The sequence below is a fragment of the Lagopus muta genome, chromosome 6 (genome assembly GCF_023343835.1).
Source record: "Lagopus muta isolate bLagMut1 chromosome 6, bLagMut1 primary, whole genome shotgun sequence".
NCBI lineage: Eukaryota > Metazoa > Chordata > Aves > Galliformes > Phasianidae > Lagopus > Lagopus muta.
Genome location: NC_064438.1, coordinates 55,347,712 through 55,369,280, shown reverse-complemented (window position 1 = coordinate 55,369,280; position 21,569 = coordinate 55,347,712). Strand labels below are relative to the sequence as shown.

General features: G+C 45.5%; 1 protein-coding gene across 2 annotated transcripts; it reads right to left on the bottom strand.

Annotated features, from left to right (window-relative positions):
• Positions 1-614: 614 nt before the first annotated feature.
• Positions 615-21,242, bottom strand: CCDC198 (coiled-coil domain containing 198). 2 transcript variants are annotated; one of them, XM_048950236.1, is made up of 7 exons: positions 20,973-21,242; positions 19,492-19,574; positions 17,779-17,865; positions 17,331-17,429; positions 16,910-17,072; positions 15,656-15,849; positions 615-15,545 (listed from the first exon to the last, which is right to left on the bottom strand). In XM_048950236.1, the coding sequence occupies exons 1-7, from the start codon at positions 21,151-21,153 to the stop codon at positions 15,438-15,440; spliced, it is 915 nt and encodes a 304-aa protein (XP_048806193.1). In that variant the 5' UTR covers positions 21,154-21,242; the 3' UTR covers positions 615-15,437. The 2 variants fall into 2 exon arrangements, with proteins under 2 accessions (XP_048806193.1, XP_048806194.1); XM_048950237.1 differs by having other exon boundaries at positions 15,430-15,849.
• Between the last annotated feature and the right edge of the window lie 327 nt (positions 21,243-21,569).

Below are 21,569 nucleotides of genomic sequence, written 5' to 3'. Positions count from 1 at the left end.
GTGGGGTGTGTGTTACAATGAGTAACAGTAACAATTAAATTGCGTCTGCCAGTGCCTGTATAGATAAGTATATTTGTCTTCACCTCTTAAGTTTGGAGTGCATGCTTTTATTCTTTTACTTTCTTCAATTGTCTCTGCAAGGAAAAATTCTGCTTTTATTTAAATTCTGGATTTGATAATAAATTATTTCAGATTTTTATGATTTGGATACTTCTCCCAAACGAGGGTTTGGAAAGCCCTTCTTTTCTTATAGCAGGAAGTGTAAGCTATTTTGAAATCCTTGAGTAGCTGCTAAAAGAGAACCTGATGTTGCCAGTGAATCTCTGCTGGTTTTGGATGCACTTTTTTCTTTAAAAGAGTGAGGGACTTTTAAAAGAAGATATAGAAAATTAATGTAAATTGGTATGATTTTATTTAATCAAAATTATCACTAGAAGCTCTGAGAAACAGCTATTTTAAAATAGTTTGAACAATTTTTTATTTTTTTTTCAGATTGCTTTGCTTCAGTGTTCTAAAATGCTTCAATCTTTGGTTCTTGGTCTTGGAAATAAATTTCAAGGTGTATTGTATCCATTTTTAGCTGCTCTCATTTTCTCTAAACTTACATGAGCTAAATTATTGGGGGATTTTTTTTTTTTTCCTTCCAAAATCGAAGCGATGGGGAAGAGATTTCTCTTCCTCTTCCTCCTCTTCCTCTCTCACTTTCTGTCTCAATTGGGCTTACACAGGTTTTAACAATACCCATCAATCTGTTCAGTAATTACAGTGTCCAGGCTTTCTTGTTCAGCGTGGCTCTATAGCTCAGTTCTATGAATCGGTTGGTTGGGATTTTTATTTTATTTTTATTTTTCCTCCACTTCAAAAAAAAAAAGTATTAGTTGACTTCTGGAAGAGTCTGCAGGGGAGAAGAGGGGGGAAGGATGAGCTCTCAATGAATCTGCTCTTTGGTAGTTAAGCGTACTCTTCAGATTTGCCTTACACTTATTTTTTTTTTCTTTAGGGTTTGGTTTGAGTCTTTTGTTGTTGTTTTGTTTATGTTAATTACTGTACATTTAAAGAAAAAAAAAAATCAGAAACAAACAAAAAAAAAACCCTACCTCCATTAACATGTGGAAAAGATCCCTGTGCAGGAAAACTGGATTTAAAGGAAAGCCTTATTTTGCGCAGACCGATCGCAAATGGTGATGGGCATTTCTTACCAGGTACAAACGATGAGTTGTGTTTGAAAATGAAGACTTGTAGTAGAAATTGGCCCTTCTGAGTTTTCTGCCTGGAAACGCTGTGTTTCTGAGAGGGCTTGTTTCCCCTCAGTAAGGAAAACTCGCTTAAAATGGTGCCTGAATTAGTGCTGTGAACTGGAATCTTATTTGCAGAGTTCAGAGCAAAACCTTCTGTTCAAATTTTCCTACCCCCTCTGGTTTGCCAGTTATTTAGAGCAGTTCTTCAGGAGGTGAAGGCTAAAGTGTTGGGAATGCTGAATTGATGGAAACAGGCTTTTCCCAGATGTATTCAAGTCGTCTGGAAAGTAACGCCTGCTCTGGCTTGCTTGAACTAAGGAGGCAGATAAGAGAAGCTTCGTTCCTTGTTAGCAGCTGCTGGGCTGCAAACTGCAGAGTAGGCTATCTTGTGTGCCTGCTGATGTTTAAAAACTGAAAAGCCAGACAAGCAAGTTTTCTGGAGGTTAATATTTAAGCTGTGGGTGTCTTGAGTTTGAGAGCAGACTTGAAACTTAGCCTACGTCACTTTTTGTGAAGGTACTGCCGAAAAATACCAGCACTGCTGAGCAAACTTCAGATACAGCTCTGTTTATTGTAAGAAGTAATTCATTCTTACCATGCCATCTTTGAAAACGCTGCGCAAGATAGGTGTGTGTTTCTTTTCAAAGAGCACACTGCCTGAAAGGTTCTCGTTTTGCTGCTGTGTAACACACAGTTCACTACGGAAGAGACTGAAGCTGTATGCATTGGCTTACGTTAAATGAAGCAGATTTATTCTCTGTGTTGCTTGGAATTGGGTCTCAAGTGGGAAGTCAAGAATTGCAGAGAGGTGAACACAGATGTTCAAAACGAATTTAGCAAAAAGGAGCTTGGTTATTTCTCGTGTCTGTTGTTAAAACACAGTTCCACTCCTCCTTACCTTTTGCATTGACAAATCTAGCTAAGGAGTTTTTATTTAGATTTGCCCAAACACTGCTATTTGCTGACATGTCAGGTATGGATGTTTGCGTTATGTTGGGTTTCTTTTGTTTTTTTTTCTTTGTTTTGTTTGGGGTTTTTTTTTGCCTTTTTTTTTTTTAAGGAAATGATCAGGTTCATCACCCACAAGAAAAGCAGGCATAGTCTAATTGGCATTGCATAGTGAATCACAAACTTTTCCAGGGCACCACAAGGCGTTGCTCAAACCGAGTGCTTTGTTCAAAATGTTCAGGTCTTGTATAAGCATTGCAACCTGTATTGGAGTTTAGGTATCAGAGGGGCATCTATGGAAATGTCAAGTGTATCTCCAAATACTGGACTGCTGTTTTGAGTGGATTATATTCTTCTGTCCCTTTATCCTTTTCGATGAGAACAAAAACAGTGGGGTTATGAAATGTACAAGCTGTCTAAATACAATGCAGTCAAATAAATGGTTAAGTTGTTTATCTATTTCCTTTTGGATGGAAATGTTCGTATGGTTGTTTTGCTCTGTCTACAAAACAGTGAATGTGCAGTGCCTGTATGAACTTCAGTTTCATAGCTGAACTGATGCTTTTGCCATGTGTGCCAAGTTATGGTGAATATCACTGGACTTTTCCTGAGAGATAGGAGTGGTTTTATTATTATTTTAGTTGTAACAAGCGGGAGTTGGGAATTGCTTGCAACTCTTGCAGAGATGAAAACAGGCTCTTAAAAATGCATTGGGAAGCCTATGGGTTTTGGAAATCTCCTCTGTTTTATTCCCTCTGCAGTTGCACTGAGGTTCCTAAAACTTGCCAAGAACTCAGCAGCAAGTGTTGCATGTGTTTGGCCTCTGCTGGAAGTTGCTGCTCACCTGGCAGCAGCCCCAGGTCTGTTCTTTCAGCTGCTTTGCCGATTCCTTACAACTCAGCTACCTGATCACTACAGTTTTGTTATGGAGCTACACTTTCACAGATGTTTTACTACTTTTCCATTTCTTACTCTGTGCAAGAAGCAGGTTAAATTGTTTTCCTATGTCTTGCACCGCAGTGTATTTTTAGGCCTAGTACATCTAGTTAGCCCATGTGGGCTAGAGTAGACCTGGAGAAGCCTAATATTGATTTCAGTGTGAAAAAATAAGAAGTACTTTTCTAACAGACAATCCAGGCAAGGCTGGCTGGGTGATATTTTTAGGAATGAATGTTTTATGTTTTATTGCCCACTCGTGCACACTTTGGAAATCTTTGATTTCTTTAAAAACAGAGTGCAGAGGGATCCTGACCCATGAGTCATACAGGGAAAAGGGGAACGTTCTCAGTGCATGCATGTTTGTGTTGAGGATGCTGAGGCTCTCTTCTTCCTGTTGATATCTGATTCCCTGTGGGGAAGGCAGAGCTGTGACTGCATTTTGCTCTTGATTGTTGCTCTTCATTGTAAGGCTCAAGGGTAAGGTAAAAACAAGCAGTAATTCAAAGGGGTTTAGAATAGACGAGGTATTGATCTTTTAAACTTGCTGTCCTCTGCAGGACAGTTCTCCTTCAGCAAAGCGTGCCTGAGCCCTCTTCACAGGAAGATGGAAGTGGATGCTGGCAGCTTCTGTGTATTCAAGGGGAGGCTTCTTTAGATGATGCCTTGTTAGATGATTACTGGTTCTTACACCTTGCTAGGATTGCAGTTGTGCTGATCCATTGCTGAGGTACACGTGTTTTCCTCCTTCACTGAACATCTGCTCTCACTTAGAAAGCACAGCTAAGGAGAAGAAATGTCCCTTCTGTCTCACTGCCAGCAATTCCTATTGATCTCTCTTCAGCTACGATAGGAAAAAGGTCAAATCCAACTTATGATTTATAGTCTGCACAGTCCTCTGCCAGAGCTCAGTTCACTGTGTGCTTTTCTTATAGCTGTTTCTGTTACCTTAGACCCGTAGGGCCTTGATTTCAGGTAATTATGAGTAAGAAATAAGAGGTTTTCCTGGTCTGAAAAGACATGAGTAGAAGAAAAAAAAAAAAAACATACTGAAAGGTTGTAATTAATTTTTTTTTTTTTTTAATTTTTGAAATATTTTTAAGTTCCTATGGGATAAAAACAGAAAACAACAAAAAAACAACCCAACCTCTCAGATTTTGTGTAATTTTTAAGCAGGGATGGAGAAGGGAGTGATTCTCTGAGGTTTTAACCATTGTCTTACAGGTTGCTGAAACATGTAATTTGGAGGTACGGGTTTAAATTCGACCTCTGCACTGACTAGAAGCTCTATCCCAGACCTAGGACATTTTCTGGCAACCCAAAGGCAATTGATAGTACCATACAAAATATTTCTTGAACTCTTTGTGGATACTTTTCCTTCTATTGTGTGTATAACACGGCAGACTATGACAGATTCCAGTTCCTTATTTTGGTCTGTAGTAAGGTGTGAACCACAAAGGAAAGCAGCAGAAGAGCTACACTACCAGGTGTGAAAGAGCATTGAAAGTGAAGGTTGAAAAAGCAAATGGTGGAGCAGCTTTGCCGAGGTAAGAAAGCTGTATGCAAAGCTCACATTACTACTGAAGGAGGGGACCAAAACTCTGTTAGCACTGCAGCCCCTCCCACGTGGGTCTTAAGAAACACGCTGTCTGTCCATGTCAATCCACTCCTCTCCGTGAGTAATTTGGAGCAGACAGCTAATTGAATGCTCTCATATTGCCACGGCTCTTTCCCTAGGGGTGGATGCACTCAGGAAGGCTCTTAGTCTAAGTCAGAATTAGTCTTTAATATCGGAAAGAACAAACAAATGAACCCTCTGAGTTTGATGCGTTTGATGAAAATAGTTGATGTGCCATTTCTGAATTGAGCTGAGTGTGCTTCAGCCTCATTGAGTTGAAGCATAAGGGCCTGCTGGAGGAGCTAATTAGAGTGAGAAGAAAACCAGCTGCTCTTCAGCCAAATTAAGGGTGCCCTTCCTTCTCCACTCAGCTGCGGATCCTGCAGCTTTCCCAGCAATGAATGGCAGTTTCAGGTGTGTAAAGCTGCCTTTTGTCTAATTAAAGACCAGCATTAACCATGAGTGGTGCAGTTGTTTAATGACAGAGTTTGCCAGAAAATGTATCTTCCTGTTTTGGGCAGAATTGAGACAGAAGCCTTTAGGTTGCCTTAGGTCTGAAGTCTTTCACAGTGTTGGCACATAGTGTGTTTCTGCAGTGCTGAGAACAGGAGACCTGGACCAGTATGCAATTGTAAATAACCTCCAAAAAGTAAATACACAGCTCACTCTGCAAGTAATGCCTCCTGTTTATTTCCATGGGAAAGACAGCAGCTACGAAGAGCACAATAACACTAATTGATAAAGCAAATTCTCAGCAACAGAACGTGATGGAATGTTGCTGGGAACGTTCAACATCCTCTGCCATCCCACCAACACATAATGGGCTGACATAACAAGATAGGAGGCATTGCTTTCGGAGCAGCCTTCATACATTGGAAAGCAATGCACGCTGCAAATGGCAGGGTTCTGTTCTGCAAATTGCAGAGATTTCTATCGTGCTGTTTGAAAGTGACATTCAAAGAATTGCTCTCTTGGGGCTGGAAAAGAAGTTCTTCATTACAGAAAGCGGGGCTGGCTATGATTAAAAAAAGAAAGTGTTCTCCTTGGGGGTTTTTTGTTTTATTGAAGTGAAAATTGAAGAGCTGGCAATCTCCAGACTGTCCAACCAACAACGGCCTGAATGGTTTCATGTGTAAGTTAACAAATGGAACATATAGAATGCATCTACACAAATATGTTACTTTGCCTCTTAAGAGACTGCATCGATGGCTGCTATATGCTCAATCTTAAATACATCACTGAGATATACCAAAAGCACAGTTACTGAAATTCCCGTTTATCACAGGGCAGTCACGCTACAGATGACCTTAATGGTTCCTTCCAACTCAAATGATTTTATGATCCTATGAGATGTGAAACATCTATGTTTTGGCTGCTTCCATGTGGGAACAGCTTTTATATCTCTCAGCAGGAATTCTGTAGTTGTTCTGTGATAGTTTCGCAGCAATCTGTGCTTTCTTGGAAAGACCTTTGGAAGAAGAGTGCTCTGGAAACCTTTCCAGTGTCACAATCCCTACAGCCACCTACAGGAAGAACCCATTTTTCCCTCTTGGAAGTGGCTCCTTGTGTCTCACCAGCTGAAGACCTCAGTAAGTACTCACAAACATGGAAATACAACTTACATCACAGGTTTGGAAATGTATTTTAGAGCATCATTCCTCAGCTCCATCCTTCTTCCTGTTCTGTCTGAGCTTTGCAAGCTTTTTGTTTTCAACCTGTCCTGGTATTGAAGGAATGAGTCACTGTAAGGAAGCTTTCCTTGGCAAACAATTCCCAGAGAACCTCAAATTTCTTCAAGCTGTGAGTTTCTGATCCTTAAAAGCTTATTTTTAAGGTTTCTTTTGAATTATTTCCAACCTCAAAAATATCTTCTGTGTTGAGTATCTAGCGGGGCTGTTTTATAGATATGCTTCTAAGGCATTCACCTGTTAGCTCATGGTGCTTTTGGAAGCCCTCCCTGGTGCTGCAGAGAGGCAGTGCTGCTGGAGATGGGGCAGTCATGGCAGTCATCCCACCTGAACACCATGAGAGTCCCGTGCTGTCGTCATGTTCTGGTGCACAAGGGTTACCTGGCTGTCATGCAGGCATGAGATGCCTGATGTGCCATGGCATCCTTAGGACATTTGCAATTTTCATCCTCTGTGCAGCAAAGAAAGGCTTTCCCTAGTATTATTCTACTTGGAACACAAGATCATAGAATCACAGAATAACCTGAGTTGCTCACCGAGCGCTACCCAAATCCAACCCTGTATCTGAGAGCAGTGTCTCAGAGCTCCCTGAGCCCCAGCAGCAGCCCCAGAAAGGCAGAGCCTTTCTCTACTGCCCAACCTGAGATCATGTGCTGGTGGAGGAAAAGCATAAGAACAGCAGTTTGTAAGCTATCCTTTATCTGTGCTTAGTTATTACAGGAGCATGATCTCATGGACTTGCCCCAGGGCAGGTTTTGCTGCGGACTTCCTGCAGGAGCAGGGATTAATCTTCTAATCTGGTTCTGACACAGAAGAAAGAGCTTCTGCCTTCACTGGCTTGAGGGCTGGACTGCCTCACTCCGCTAAACAGAAACCAAATCCTTCTTTAAAATTAGTACTTCAGGAGGAAATGGTAAGCTGCAGTAAGTCATAGTATGCTGCAGATGTGTGGTGAGGGCACTGGAGGAGGGCGGAATAGCATTGGTTTCAAAGAACAGCAGGAAAATGGAAAGCAAAGGGGGAAAAAAAAAGGAGCATTGTGTTTTTTTCAGCATCCGTGTTTATATCAGGTGTAGATAAATCAGATCCTCTTAATGGAAAGTCAGATCTTAATTAGAAATCTGCCACTTTCCTGCCATGTTTGGCAAGCTGAATTTCCTCCCCAAAATTCTCACATCTCCTTGCTGCCCTAGCCTAGCCCTGCTCCTCCGTGTGCACATGTGTTTAAGCAGTGAATAAAAGCCAGAAGAACCTCCTGTAAATGTGAGGCTTTGCATGATTTAAATGCTGCCTACTTTTCCCCAGACCAGCCCAACTTGCTTAGAAATGGATAGATTTAAGTTGGAGGCTAGGGGAAAACTGAAGCTTGCAGAAACAGCACTGTGCTTGAGGTGCAGAGTTTTCCCACTGGTGTGTGACCACTTGGCTCACAGCAGATGTGCAAGTGAGTGAACCTTCTCATAGAAGGGTGTAGGTTGAAAGGGACCTTAAAGACCATCCTGTTCCAACCACCTTCCATGGGCCATGGGCTGGATACTCCCCCCCACTGTGATCCCCAGCAGATCACACTGCTCAGGGTCCCCATCCATGGCTTTGAGGATGGAGCACCCACAGCTTCACTCAAGTGCTTGCTCTGAATTCACAGAGTTCTCAGAAATGTCAAGGAGGGCTGTACCTAGCTCTGGAACCCTGTGTAAGGCTGTCATGAAGCCATTGGAGCAGGTCTGGAGGAGCTTTTTAGTGGCCTTTCCAACCTTACTGATTCCATGAGGCTCCTTGAAAGAACCTTGAGCACAAGCCCATGTACCTCTGGAAAACCACCTTAGGAAAAAAGACATGGCTATAAACGAGCAAGGACCTTCAGCTGCTAAGCCTTTAGGAAATGTTACACTGCAGCAAGAGATGCTACAGCTGTGTAGTCTTGACAGAAGTGAATAACATAAACCACTGTCACCTGGATGGATGGGGACAAAAAGCACCCACGCCATCCTGTGGTTCCTTCAGACCAGGCTCCACATTCCAGCACATGTAGCCCAAGATCTCCATCTATCTGCAAGGAAAGTCCATGTTTCATGCTGACAGATTTAACTGCATGGGTCATGTTCTTGCATCTCCAGGTCTTTGTCACTCACTGCTGTTTGGAAGCAGAGATGTTTCTCCTCGAGGTCATGAGCTTTGTGTGTATTTGTCAGCTCACTGAAGCAAAACCTCTCCTCTCGCTGAAGCAGGAAGGCAGCAGTGCTTTCTGTGCTGTGAGAAGGACCAGTACAAAATACTATTGGCAGTTCTTTGTTTCACATTTCTTTTTGGGATCTTTTTGCTTGTCTCTCAAAGAAACGTCATCTTTCCCAGTCAGCCCTTTGAAACACCACATGGATGGCTAAGTGCAGGAAGCATCCAGTCTCAGAGCATGCTTTGCGTGCTAATCAATGAAACCAGCACTGCTGAACCATATTATGCTGGAACATCAAAACAGGCCATTAGGAAGCAGCTGGGAGAGACCTTATTGAAACCACAGGCTGGCACTGGAGGCAGCTACGAGTGGGAGACACAGCAGAGCAATGCTGGGGCCTCTGGTTGGCAATATCCTCTGCTGAAGGGGTTTGAACTTCAGGAACGCTGCTTTAAAAGCATTTCATTGATTTTCAATACAACAGAAGCCATCTGAATAAAAGAACTTTGCAATGTTGAGACAAATTTTGTAACGGCCTCCTCTTTGATTTTGTGAGACTTCTGCAAAAAGAGCTTCAAAAACAGCTTCTGAAGACCATCGGTGCCATGAAACCCACAGGCAAAGGGCTTCATTGAAAGGCTGAAGTAGCAAATAAACAGGTTGGATTCCCATAGCAAGGTGTTTCTCAAAAAAGAGCCTGAGCCTGGACACATTTGGCATTAGAGTAAAGATTTCCTTGCAGGATTTTGTTGGCATGGATTCAGTCCCTGATGCAGATCTTGGTGCCCCTCTCTGGTTCTGTGAGCACAAAGGCAGGGCTCACAGTTCTTAACAGCAACATCAGTTACAAAATCAGAGCACTGAGAAGCTGGAAAGAGGCGAGACTGCATTCACTTTAACTGTTTCCTCATCATCGTAATCACTTACATGGCTTTTTTTGGACTATAAATAAAAGCTTTTTCTATCTCTGCAGCTTCCTAATTCCAGACACTGAACATTCTTCTCTGTATATATATATATACATATATATATATGTATATATATATATATATAGTGGCATGGAAATAGTCAGTATGCTGGTGTTATGTGCAGCTGGACATCCACCTTCCCACGGTAAGTGAAGATGCACCATGCTGGCTGTGCCCAGCTCCATCATTCCCCCATCCAGAAGTGACACCCCTACAGAGAGGGGACCTTGGTAGGATGGGTCCCTGCCATGGTCAGGTGTAGGAGCAGTTGGAAAGGCAGCAGCTCCTTGTCAAAAACATTGCTGCAGGTAGTAATCAAGTATCATCATCATTTCAAAGATGAAGTTGAAGGAGAAAATAAATAAATGAGAGCAGAGCAACGTAGCATTGCCCAAGGCAACAGGAAGAAGTGGTTATCAACACCAGGAGTAGTAGCAGTTTTGTTCCCTGCCTGTTTTCAAAAAGAGAGGGAAAAGGGCACTGGGGCACACACACAGCCTCAGTGGTGGCTGTGACGTGAGGTCCTGGTGTCCATGTGGATGGAGAGATGGGGAGCTGCACTTAGGGGTTTTTTTTTTTAAAGACAGAAGAGCACTGTGAGGCAAATCTGCTCCAGTGAGAAGCCTCACAAGGGAGGCTCTGTGTGGCAAAAGGCTGTATTTTTTAGGTCAGCTTGGCCAAGCTGAATGAGGTGGTTTGTGTGGTAAATAGAAGGGGTGCCTGGCTTTGAAACTCGCTGTTCTCACAGTACAGAAGTCAGTTGTAAGCCACATTGATTATTCTAGGGTGGCAGTTGCAACAAGGATCAAATGGTGACCAGATAGAGGCAGGTAGCTGGCCACACAAGTTCAGTGAGACCACAAAACTAGCAGTGCCCTGCTTTGCTTTTCTCCCAGAAGAGTTGTGAGCCAGCATTTTAAGCAAGTTCTGAGTTAATGCAGCCTGTTCAGTCATTATCAACAACATCATATGCTGCATAAAGCCTGATTTGATTAAAAGGGTCATTTGTTGTACTACCAGCTAATAAATGCCAGCACAGGTAACTTTGTGTCCCACAATGACTACACAGGAACAGGGAATTCAAGGCTGGATCAGCAGCATGGCAGTTTTAGTCTATCCCCTGACTTAAGATGCACGTTAGCAAACCACAGTGCTGATGGAAACTAAGAAGAACAAAAGCTGAAATGAATGAATGAAAGCCCCATTCCCAGAGGCACTCAAGGCCAGGCTGGATGTGGCTCTGGGCAGCCTGGTTCTAGTGGTTGGTGACCCTGCCCACATTAGGAGGTTTGAAAGTAGATCAAATTTGAGGTCCTTTTCAACCCAGGTCACTTTATGAACAGACAAAAATGAGAGAAGCTCTGAGTAGATGAAGGGGGATCCCTGGAACCAACACAAATTGGGACACTTCATTTACACTAAGAGTCACAGGGAGGCCAAGGATGACCATGCTTGGTAAGCACAGAGAGGACTCAGCTGAGCTGAGCTTTGTCAAACTGCATGAGAGAACAAGAGCCACAACAGAACTGCCCACAGAGATGACACATCATCCAGCATCTCCAGAAAAAGACAACAAAAAGTACTCTTGGCTGTCTCACAAGTTTTGAAATTCACTCTGAGCAATGAGTCAGCACTTTCAGCATCGTGTGTTGCTTAAAGCATCAGCAGAGGGTTTAAGTGAAGCTTAAGCAACACTCCGGATCCTGCAGAGAGCTTCTGTCCACCAGTAAGGAGGAAGATGCCTTGGGCAAGGGCCAAAGTCAGCAGAGACTTTAGGAGTAGGTGGAAGGGGAAGAAGTAGAGGAATGGGGGAAGAGATAAAAGGAGAAGAAGCCAAATGGAATGTCAGATTTCTCCCATGGTGCTGCTCTTTGGAAGGAAGCAGTAAGAAGTACTCAAGGTGTGGGACGAGGAGAGAATTATCCTGAAATCACAGAATGTCCTGAATTTGAAGAGATCCACTGGGATCTTCAGCTCCTACATAGCAAGGAACAACTGATCAAATGCATCCTGCTCTCCCATCTGTGTGCCAAGGGAGGTACCTGCTCTCTCATACTTGTGGACTGCTCAGCAGATGCTGACTGCACAATCAGACTTCATGCAGGGAACTGCAGGATGAGCCATTCCCACAGCACGTCAGTAGGTGGCAAAAAGCTACAACCCTATTGCTAAGCAAGGAATAAATGCTTGTTCTCTCACAGAACAGGAGGGATCTGTAAGCAGCTCCATCCCATCAGAGATCATGTGCCTCCTGGCCAGCAGCCCAGCACTACCAACAGGGTGTGACACCCCAGAAAATGCACCATCCCTTCATACCCACCCCTCTTTTTTCCTCAGGGTCCCCTGTGCCATCACTTGACCTTCCTTGAGTAATGAGTCATAGACTCATTAAGGTTGAAAAGACCACTAAGATCTTCTAGTCCAACCATCAGCCCATATAGAAAAGCTGGGAACCCAGAGGGATTAATCAATACTTCCAAAGTTGGGAAAGAAGAGCATTAGGGCTGTGCTTCTGCAGCACCATCTGAGGTTATCTGGTTAGACAAACCAAGCAAGTGATCACACCATAATCTTCATGTACAGCCTGAAACTGAGCTTATTGAAACCATCCCCGCTGCCTGTCACATGTCCCAACAAGGGAGGGAGATAAGGGATTAATCAAGTTAGTGGAAATATCCAAGAGCTATTGATGGTGGGTTTTTTTTCATGCTTTTGAATGGTTGCAGGTGTCGGTGAAGGGAGGATGCTGGTTGGTGCTGAACACCCACATTCCTATTCAAGGAGGTCTAGTGCTCTGAGCACCGGATGAAAACAGAGCCTGGGAAGATGAGAAAATGACATAAACACAGGCTGCATGGTGAGAGCCAATTACAGCACAGCACTGAGCTTCATTCAGTTTTCTTTACCAGCTGTTGCTCTTTGCTAAGTGTTAGTAAATTGTATTTCTGCTGAGGAACAAGAAAAGAGATTACAGCAACCTGGGCCTTCAGACTTCTGCAGTAGCATCTAGCTTTTCTAAATATAGAGGAAAGGTTCTTCAAGATTTCTTCTTTTAAGTGGTGCATTTAATTACTAATGATTTAGCCAGACATTAACCATTGGTGCTGACTTTCCCCAGCTCCACTGCCTGCCTGAGGCTGAGCACAGTCATTTTGTCTGGACTTTTCAGCAAAATCAGTTTGGTTAATCCTGAGCAAGAGAAACTTATCTTGCTCTGGCCATTTGTAACACAATGGGAAGCGCACCAGTGTCAGCATACTAGCAAAGTCCCAGGCTGCAGCAGGTGAAGGTTTGCTTAAAATACAACAGTCATGGACACAGAAACAAAGAAAATAATCTGCTTACCTTTGGAAGACCACAGGTATACAGGGATCTCCAGTGAGATATCCTTGCTTCCACTGCCAACATTTAAATGAGGTATGGGAAGGGATGGATCCTGACTTTACCCCTTCTGGTCACTCAGTTGCATTGCTTGCACCTGAGCTCACCTGGGTTGGCCCTTCCTTCTCACCAGGTGCTCCATCACTGCTTGAAGCTGTGACAGCATTTCCACTACACCATCTTACCAAGTCCACCACCAAACCCATCTTACAGCCCTTTCACAGGGAAAATCCTATGCTCTCGTGCCTCGGGGCAGAGATCTATCTGAACTACATCTCCTAGAATCATTGAAAGGACTTTTAGAAGTCTTCTAGTTCAGCTCCCCTGCAATGAATGAGAACGGACAAATCCCACTTCACTTCCATGCTGCGGATCCTTGCCTCTTGGCACCACCAAAATCAACCCCTGCTCATGTGCTGTCCTTCAGTCCTTCATGAGTTCCTTCAGAGCTCATCCCATGCCAATCCCTGACAGTTGACAGGACCTCTCCAGCCTCTCCTTGCTGTGGAGGCAACCTCAGACCAGGAGTTTCATTCCATCATGACTTGCACGAGCACCATGTGCTCAGTTCCAAGCGGCAAACCTCACCCCTAGCGTAGCACCTCATCCTTCAGATGATGAGATGGTATCAAGCATTTGGAATAGGGAGCTTTTCAGAACCACCTCTCTGAGTTGCAGCCCTGGCATTGTAGTGTTCCCCCTCCCCCCCATCTTCTGGAATTTGCAGAAAGGTTTAAGTTTCAACTTCAGTAATAGAGAAAACGTTTTCATTTCCAGCCTCTGAACAGATGTTGAGAAACTTGAGAGCAGGACGAGTTACCACTTGCCTCTCTCCAGGTCATGATGAGTTAACACAACTGAAAGCAAAACAGTCAAAGGACTTTGAGCATGAGAAGCAGGAAGAGGGTTTCCTGGCTTCATTGCCTCCAGAAAAGCCAATTTTGCACACTGTGAGTTGATAAATGAATGCTCAGAGTCTCCATGCAGCCTGTGCAATGGATAGACTGCTCTGCACACCCTCTCCATGGGCACTGCTCTTCCCAAGTGCTGGCAACGCCATTATCGGGAAACAAATGAGCTCTATCTGAGATAAATTGCATTTACACCAATTACAGCTCAATTGTTGACAGATGGGAACACAGAAGGGAGATGCGTCGAATCATTAAGAGGACAGGTGTATAGAAAAGTGCCAGATTAATTGTTCCAGCCCATTAAATCATTGACCTTTCCAGCCTACCCTCAGTGCTGAATTCAGAGCTCTCAGGATCCTTCCAGCTCACACACGACGACCATATTTACAAGAAAAGCACACAGGGGTGCTTTTAAAACACATGCTCTGGACCCAGACTCATTAGCAGGCCTTCTTTCTCATTAAAAGCTGTTTTCTTACTGGAATTTGTTTTCTTGGCTTTTCCATGCACTCACACGTGGCTCCAAGGAGCAGCTTTCTCCCCAAAGAACAGGCTTGCTATACATCCAGAGAGGTTGCAAAGGGCGAGGGGAGGAAGGCAGACAGAGATCAGTGCTGAATGGAGGCTTTGGCTTTGAGTTGAGGCTTTGGCTCTGATTTCCAAATCCTGCTTTCCCTGGGATTTTCAGTAAATCCTTGGAGAGACAAACAGCTAAAAACTGCTGAGAGCAAATCAGCCATGGGTGCCTAATTCCCCTAAAAACATGTAGAAGCGTGCCTCCTGCTGAGAGCCAACACCAGATCCACTTATTCAAGATGGCCTGGCTTGGAAATGCTAAGGTTGGAAAAGACCTTCAAGATCATCAAGTCCAACCACAACCAAACCAAACTACCCCAACAACCTCTCCACTAAATCATGTCCCTGAGCACCACGTCCAAATGGTTTTTAAACACATCCAGGGCTGGTGACTCAACCACCTCCCCGGGGAGCCCATTCCAGTGCTTAACAACATTTCTGTAAAGTGTTTCCTGATATCCAACCTAAACTTACCCCGGTGCAACTTGAGGCCATGAAAACTAAGGGGATAAGATTTCCAGCAGAGGGAAATGAATGGCCATGAGGGAGATGGGAGGAAGAGTAAACCCACCTCTCTTCTCAATGCCAAGTGAGCAAAACGTAGATGTTTTATAGCAGATTATCCATTAAAGCTGGAGGTGAAGGAAAGTCACCTGGGACAGAGGAAAGGAAATTTTAAAAAGTAATAATAAAATACTTAGAAATACCAGAATGTTTATTAAAAGACCTCTGACCAATCGTTCTGCCTTTCAATCTGAATGGATGTTCTGTGGCTTAGAAAAGGATGCAGGATTAAAAACAAGCAGAAAGGCCCAAGTGACCTTAAGGAAAGCAAAACACTTTATTTCAGTTGGAACTTAATATGGGGGTTAACCCAGAATATTCTCCAGCTCCTGCTTGTTGGTTCTGCCAGCCTCCTCCTCCTCCCTCTGCCCCCATGTTATCGTTGTTCGCTCCACACCACTTTTCCCCCAGATATTCTTTCACATACCCAGACATGTCATTTCTGTCCACACATCAACCACCTCATCTCCAGTGCTCCTCTCTGCTGGTCTCTGTGTTCAGAAATGCTGCACATCGCAAACATCATGTCTATGTCACGGTCTATCTGGAGCAGAGATCACAGCTTGTTCCTTCAGCACATCCCAAGCCTGGCTGCTAGAACTCTTTATCAAAGAAGTTATCAAAGAGTGAAACTCTCTCTGTCCTGGTTCTCACCAGCGGAGGTCTGCGGTAAAGCTTCTTCTCTTCCCTCTCCCACTCCTCAGAGTCAGTGCTGGAAGTGTCCCAGAGCAGATCCCTGCTGCGTGGCTCCTTGCAGAACCACAGCCCAACCTTGCTGCTGCTGCTGCTGCCCAGGGGAAGCCCAGCTCTGGCATGGTGCCCTGCAAATCCTCCATCCCCTCTGTTTCCTGAGAGAGAAAATAACAATAATTGCAGTTTTCCCTCAGAGGCATGCCCATCCTGTTGGGTTCAGCTGGTAATCCCTATGAGGAAGATCCTGAGAAATCCCTGCAAGATCAGAGCACGTTCCTGGGGCTGGGCAGACCTGGCACAGCCTATTCAGAAATAGAATCTTAGAACTGGCTGGGCTTTAATGTCCCTTCCAACCTAAACCATTCTGTGATTCATTCTGTTGGGTGAATTAATCAAGTCTGACAACTTGATTAATGAGGCAACTGGTTTAGTGCTGACCCATAGGAATGGTGGGATTTGCATGTTGTGTCCCAGGGAGCACATTCCTGCCTGAGATGCTTTAAGACTCCCAATGTATGTGAGTAGGTGAGTACCATCTCCAGTACCTTCACATGGCACTGTCTGATCTTCTGCTCGTGGGAACCTGCTCCTGGCCCTGGGATCTTTGGTTCTGTGCCCCTATGGCTATTCCCTGGCTTCCATAGGGAAACTGACTTAATAGACTAGTTGGGTTGGTAGGGACCTAAAAGATCATTGACTTCCAACCCCTGCAGCGAGCTGGCTGCTCCCCCCAGCTCAGACTGAGCAGGGCCCCATCCATGGCCTTGGGCACCTCCTAAGATGGGGCACCCACAGCTCTGGGCATCAGTGCCAGGGCCTCACTGCCCTCTAACAATTTCCTCCTAACTTCTAACCTAAATCTCCTGTTTTAATTTAAAGCCATTCCCCATTACCCTACCACTATCAGAGGTCTGTATTCCTCCTTTTTATTTTGACCACGAGAGAGCTTGTTTTAGGTTCATTAGCATGAGAAAGAGGACTTTTAAGAATAGATGTGCTCCTATAAAGCTCACTTTCAGCTTTTTCCACCAGGACCCCCAAGTCCTTCTCGCAGGACTGCTCTCAAGGAGTTCTCCCAGTTGTACACATAGCTGGGATTGCCCTGACTCAAGTGCAAGACCTCACAATGTGGCTTTGTTGAACCTCACGGGGTTCAAATGGCCAGATGAGGATGCTGAGAAGTTTTACATCTCCTCGAAACATGATTCTGCTTACCAGTGTTACTATCAAAATGCAGACTGTGCTCAGCAGGGATGAGGTCTTGGCTCCTGGTGCTGTCGCCTCTCTGAAATGTGTCAAGGACCATCTCTGAACCCAATTCCTCCATTTTTTGTTCATTGATTTTTGCCTCCCTGTGGAGATCCCGCTTCAGCTCCGCCTGGGTTTGCAAACAAGTCATCAGCACAAGCAGCAGAGGAGCAAACACATTCTAACAGCTTGACGCAGCACGTCATTAGAGAGCTGGCACTGCAAGTAATCACACATCCAGGTAGCTCAACCAGGGCAATTCGTATTTGCCAAAACGAGCGCAAGACAGAATGTGACCCCATGGGAACTTCCTCACCTAGGGGGGAGGCAAAGAGATGGAAAAACCCTTCCAATCCTCAGCCTCTCCCCAGGGCCATCCCTGCGTTACCTCTCGGCGCCGGCGCGTCAAGTCCAGCATCTGCATCTTGTGCAAGTGCTGCCGTCTGCCAGGGAGGGCTCTCAGGCTCTGCCCCCTCTTCTCCAGAGTCTGTGAGGTATTAAAAGCATCAGTAAAGACACCTGCGTTGGCTGAAAGGAAAAGAAACTCTTCTTGCCAACCCACACCCGGTCCCTCAGGTGCTGCCCAGATGAAGGCAGCGAGCGTTTTCCTGTCTGGCCGATGTGCAGCAATTTAGTGTAGGTTTTCAAAGCACTCACAGCTTATCTATCTCACAGCTAAAGGGCACGACGGAAACTTCTCATTAAAGTCACGTATGCCTGCTCCTGCTCCCAAGGTGCTGCTCTGCTCTGCTGTGCATTGTTCAGGCTGACATCAGGAGCTGCACATGGACAATCGTGCCCGCTGCACAGCTCTTGGCCCTTTGCTGTGTGCTCACCTTGGCTTTTGGGGTTCCATCCATCCCTTGCTGCCTCCAGGGCTTTGCAGCAGTGATCCCCCTTGGAGTGCCAGCAGGTTCAAGCCTCTGCAAGTGCAATATTTAGTGTTTAGCATTCCTCTTTTCATACAAACACCCAACCCAACATGAAGATACTTAGACATTCCTCCATCTCCAATTCTGGCCTGGTTGATTGGGATACAAGAAGGAGTTCGGCACATTCAGCAAACACTCAACACGCATCAGTATCATCATTGAATACAGTGTCTCCTGGCAGGTCATCCAAGGCCAGATCCTGGTTACCTGGCCCTGAAAACCGTCCCCTCCATCCAGCTAGACTGTTTTGGAGGCTAAGGCCTTACTCTGCAGGACTGCACGTGGTATGGAAAGTCCTTCCTGATGGAGTTCAGCAGCTTTACAGGCTGTTCTGAGCATGGATTTCCATCTCAAGAACTAAGATATCTCCTTCAGCCTCCCAGATAACACTGGCTCACTTCTAGTCTCAATACTCCTCATTTCCCACCTGTGATGGGAGCTCAGCCTGACTTCTATAAAATTAAAAGGAACATCATAGAATCCTAGGCTCGTCTAGTTGGGGAAAGAGACTTAAGACCATCAAGACCAGCTATCAGTCTAACACTACCAAATCCACCAATAAAACATGTCCCACAATGCCACATCCACATGTCTCTTAAATATCTCCAAGGATGGAGACTCTACTGGGCAGCCTGTTCCAATGCCTGAGCACAATTTCTATGAACACAGGTTGGATACCAGGAAACATTTCTTCTCCAAAAGACTGGTGATGCATTGGCACAGGCTGCCCAAGTTGGTGATAGCAACACCATCCCAGGAGGTGTTCAAGAACCATGGAGATCTGGCACTGAGGGACACGGTCAGTGGGCATGGTAGGATGGATTGGGCTTGGGAATCTGGGAGGTCTTTTCCAGCCTTATTGATTCTATGATTCCATATGTTCAGTCTAAACCTCCCTGGCACAACTCAAGGCCATTTGCATCAAAGACTCTATCTGGAAGACCTATCTTGCACTTTATATGGGACATCATTAACCTCTTGAATGTGAACAAGAGTGTCTTCTGACTGGTGACACGACTCTGGCTGGCTGCACCAAGCTGCTGCCAAAGTCTGGGCTGTAATCTTCAAGGATCCTGCAAATAAATCATGGGATCACAGAGTAATTAAGGTCCAACCATCAGTGTATCATTATGGGAGATTAAAGGCAGCAGTAAAGGAATGCTGGAGAGGAATCCCAATTCAAGCCAATGCAACTGGTAAAGGTAAAAGAAAGCTCCCTAGAATTAATGGAAAATTTCCCTATGGGTTCCTATGTACTTCAGCTCTGCCTATGGCATCCCCATTTTCCACCACGCCTCCTCCATGCAATACTGCATAACGTGTGCTTTCTTTCCACCTTGCTCCCCAGCCCTGGCGTACGGCTCGTGGTCAGCTTCTGTGTGCACGAAGCTGAACAGAAGCTGAAAAATGTGGCACTAGATGGCAGCATGTGACACCACAAGCTGCAGCCCGGATCACACATTGCTCACATCCCACATCCCACCGATCACTGCATCCCGCAGGAAGCAGTTTTGGGCTTTCTGCTTAAGTTGTGCCATGTGCTCAGAAAGCAGGATGTTTGCTTCCCCGTCCCCAGGCCAAGCAGAGCCTATGTGAATCTTCATACATTCACCCTACCTGCGGTTGCCGAGGTGGGTGCAGCTTGATGATGCTGCTGGCTCCATTCTCTCCAACCAGCACAGTGCTGAAGTCAAAGGGCCCTGAGGGATCAGAAAAGGAGAAGATGAAGTGAAGTCACTTCCAGTCTGCTCCTGGGCTTTACTCAACTACAGCTTTCTACCATATTTTTATTGGCATTTCCCACATCCATCTGTCCCAATTTTTTGCCCATTGAGGTGGTGGTGTCCCATACCTGCAGACACCCAAGATCAGGCTGGATGGGCTCTGAGCACCTGATGGAGCTGTGGGTGTCCCTGTTCGTTGCAGGGGATTTGGACCAGATGGCCTTGAAGGCAGCTCCCTTCCAATTCAAAGAGTCTGTGACACTACTCCAGTAACAGAAGGTACAAATTATTGTTACCCACAGAAATAACACATGGATGTATTTGCATCTAAGAAACCTGTCTGCCACATGTCCCTCTTCTCCCTTTACAACCCCTCACACAGTCCATATATGACAATAACCAACCTCTGTGTCTCCTGTAGCATCTCTAGGGCTTCTCCTTCTACATACAGCACCTTGCTGAGCTCTATGGCCACCCCGCTGTTTCCTATCCTGATGTAGAGAACAGGCAGAGAGCTGAGCCTCTTTTTGCTGCTCAGCCACAAAATCACACAGAAGGGACCTTAAAGATCACCTGGCTACCACCCACCAGCACCTGTTACTTATTAAGGCAGTGCTTTAACTGAGCTAAACCTGCCCTGAGCTCTGTGCTGTTCCTCCTGGGTGCACAGGAGTGTTATTGCTTGCACAATTAAACATGCACAGTAACTGTTACAGCTTCTCTGTCCTCCCTAAACCTGCCCTTGGGTGTCTGAATGCCATTCCATGTGAGTCATTGAGCTTCCCATATCTTGGCCTCTTGGGAGGGGGTATGGGGATAAAGGGCTGGGCTATGGCACAGAGGGACAGGGAAAAAGGTACTGCATGGGTGTTAAATCCACATTTACCAGTTGCACAAAGCGGGAGGTGCCCTGATGGGGCTGCAGTACCCCCCAAACCCAATCTGTTCACCCCAGACCACTGTCACACCAATGCTTTGTGTGCTGTCACAGCACCCTGCTGTCCCTCCACAGGCATTCCTTGTGTCCTGCTCCACGTGAGCGCAAACCTCCTCCTTCACCTCTAGGTTTGGGTATGGGACATCTGGGGCACAGCACATTGCAGCAGGACTCACCTTCCCCACCTCTTGCTAGTGGAGTCAGCCTGGTGCCGTGGGACTCTGATTTATTTTAATGCTGAATTTCACATCTAATTAAAGTCTAACTCTAATTAAGCTAATGATATGGCTGTGCCCAGCAGTGCACGTTATGGGGCTGAGATATGAATGCTGCGTCTGGCACTGCAGGGGTGCTCTGAACTGGGCTCTGAGACCATCTCAAAAGGCTCTGGGAAGGGAAAAGGTTGCTGGGAAAAGCCTCCCCCCTTTGCTCCATACCTGTAGAGGCTCTCCCATACCCGGTCTGGCGGAGGGGTGGGAGCTGCCCATGGGCTATGGGATGTCCATGCTCCGTTGTGGCTGTTGGGTGCAGGCTGGGGTCCCCCAGCACCTCCTCACTGCTGAGCATCGGTGCCACCTGGGTCACCCTGGGGTGCGTCTTGGAAGAGCTGAGACCCATTTTGTAGAGCTTGGGAAGAAGGAAAAGCCCACTCTGAAAGCAGTGCTGTGATGCAGAGCTCCTGACTGGCTGCCGAGCACAGGGTTGGATCCCACCGCCAAATGCACTCATGTGCCCTTCCCAGCGGGGTTAAACATTGACACGGCCCTGGTCACTGCTTTGTTTTTACCTCCACACGACTTTCAGCAGTACTGCCTCAGCTGGTTGAGCTGGAGGCATTTCTACAAGTGGTTCATTTGCTAAACATTCAGACTTTGGAAAGAAATTTGATGCTCGGAGTGGGTCACAGCATCTCCAGAACCTCCCCAGGTATATGAAAAGCACCCCCTACCCTTGCTTTATCTCTTGTAGTGGCATTGCTGAAGGTAAAAGCAGGTTTATCACAAACCCACCTAAAACATCAAAGCCAACGCCAA

Coding starts and splice junctions, on each gene's coding strand:
- CCDC198 (XM_048950236.1), bottom strand. CDS start 21,153: ATGGGTCTCAGCTCTTCCAAGACGCACCCCAGGGTGACCCAGGTGGCA. Junction 17,866..19,491: donor ACCCACCTCGGCAACCGCAG/GTAGGGTGAATG, acceptor TTGCACTTGCAG/AGGCTTGAACCTGCTGGCAC. Junction 17,430..17,778: donor ATGGAACCCCAAAAGCCAAG/GTGAGCACACAG, acceptor AATACCTCACAG/ACTCTGGAGAAGAGGGGGCA.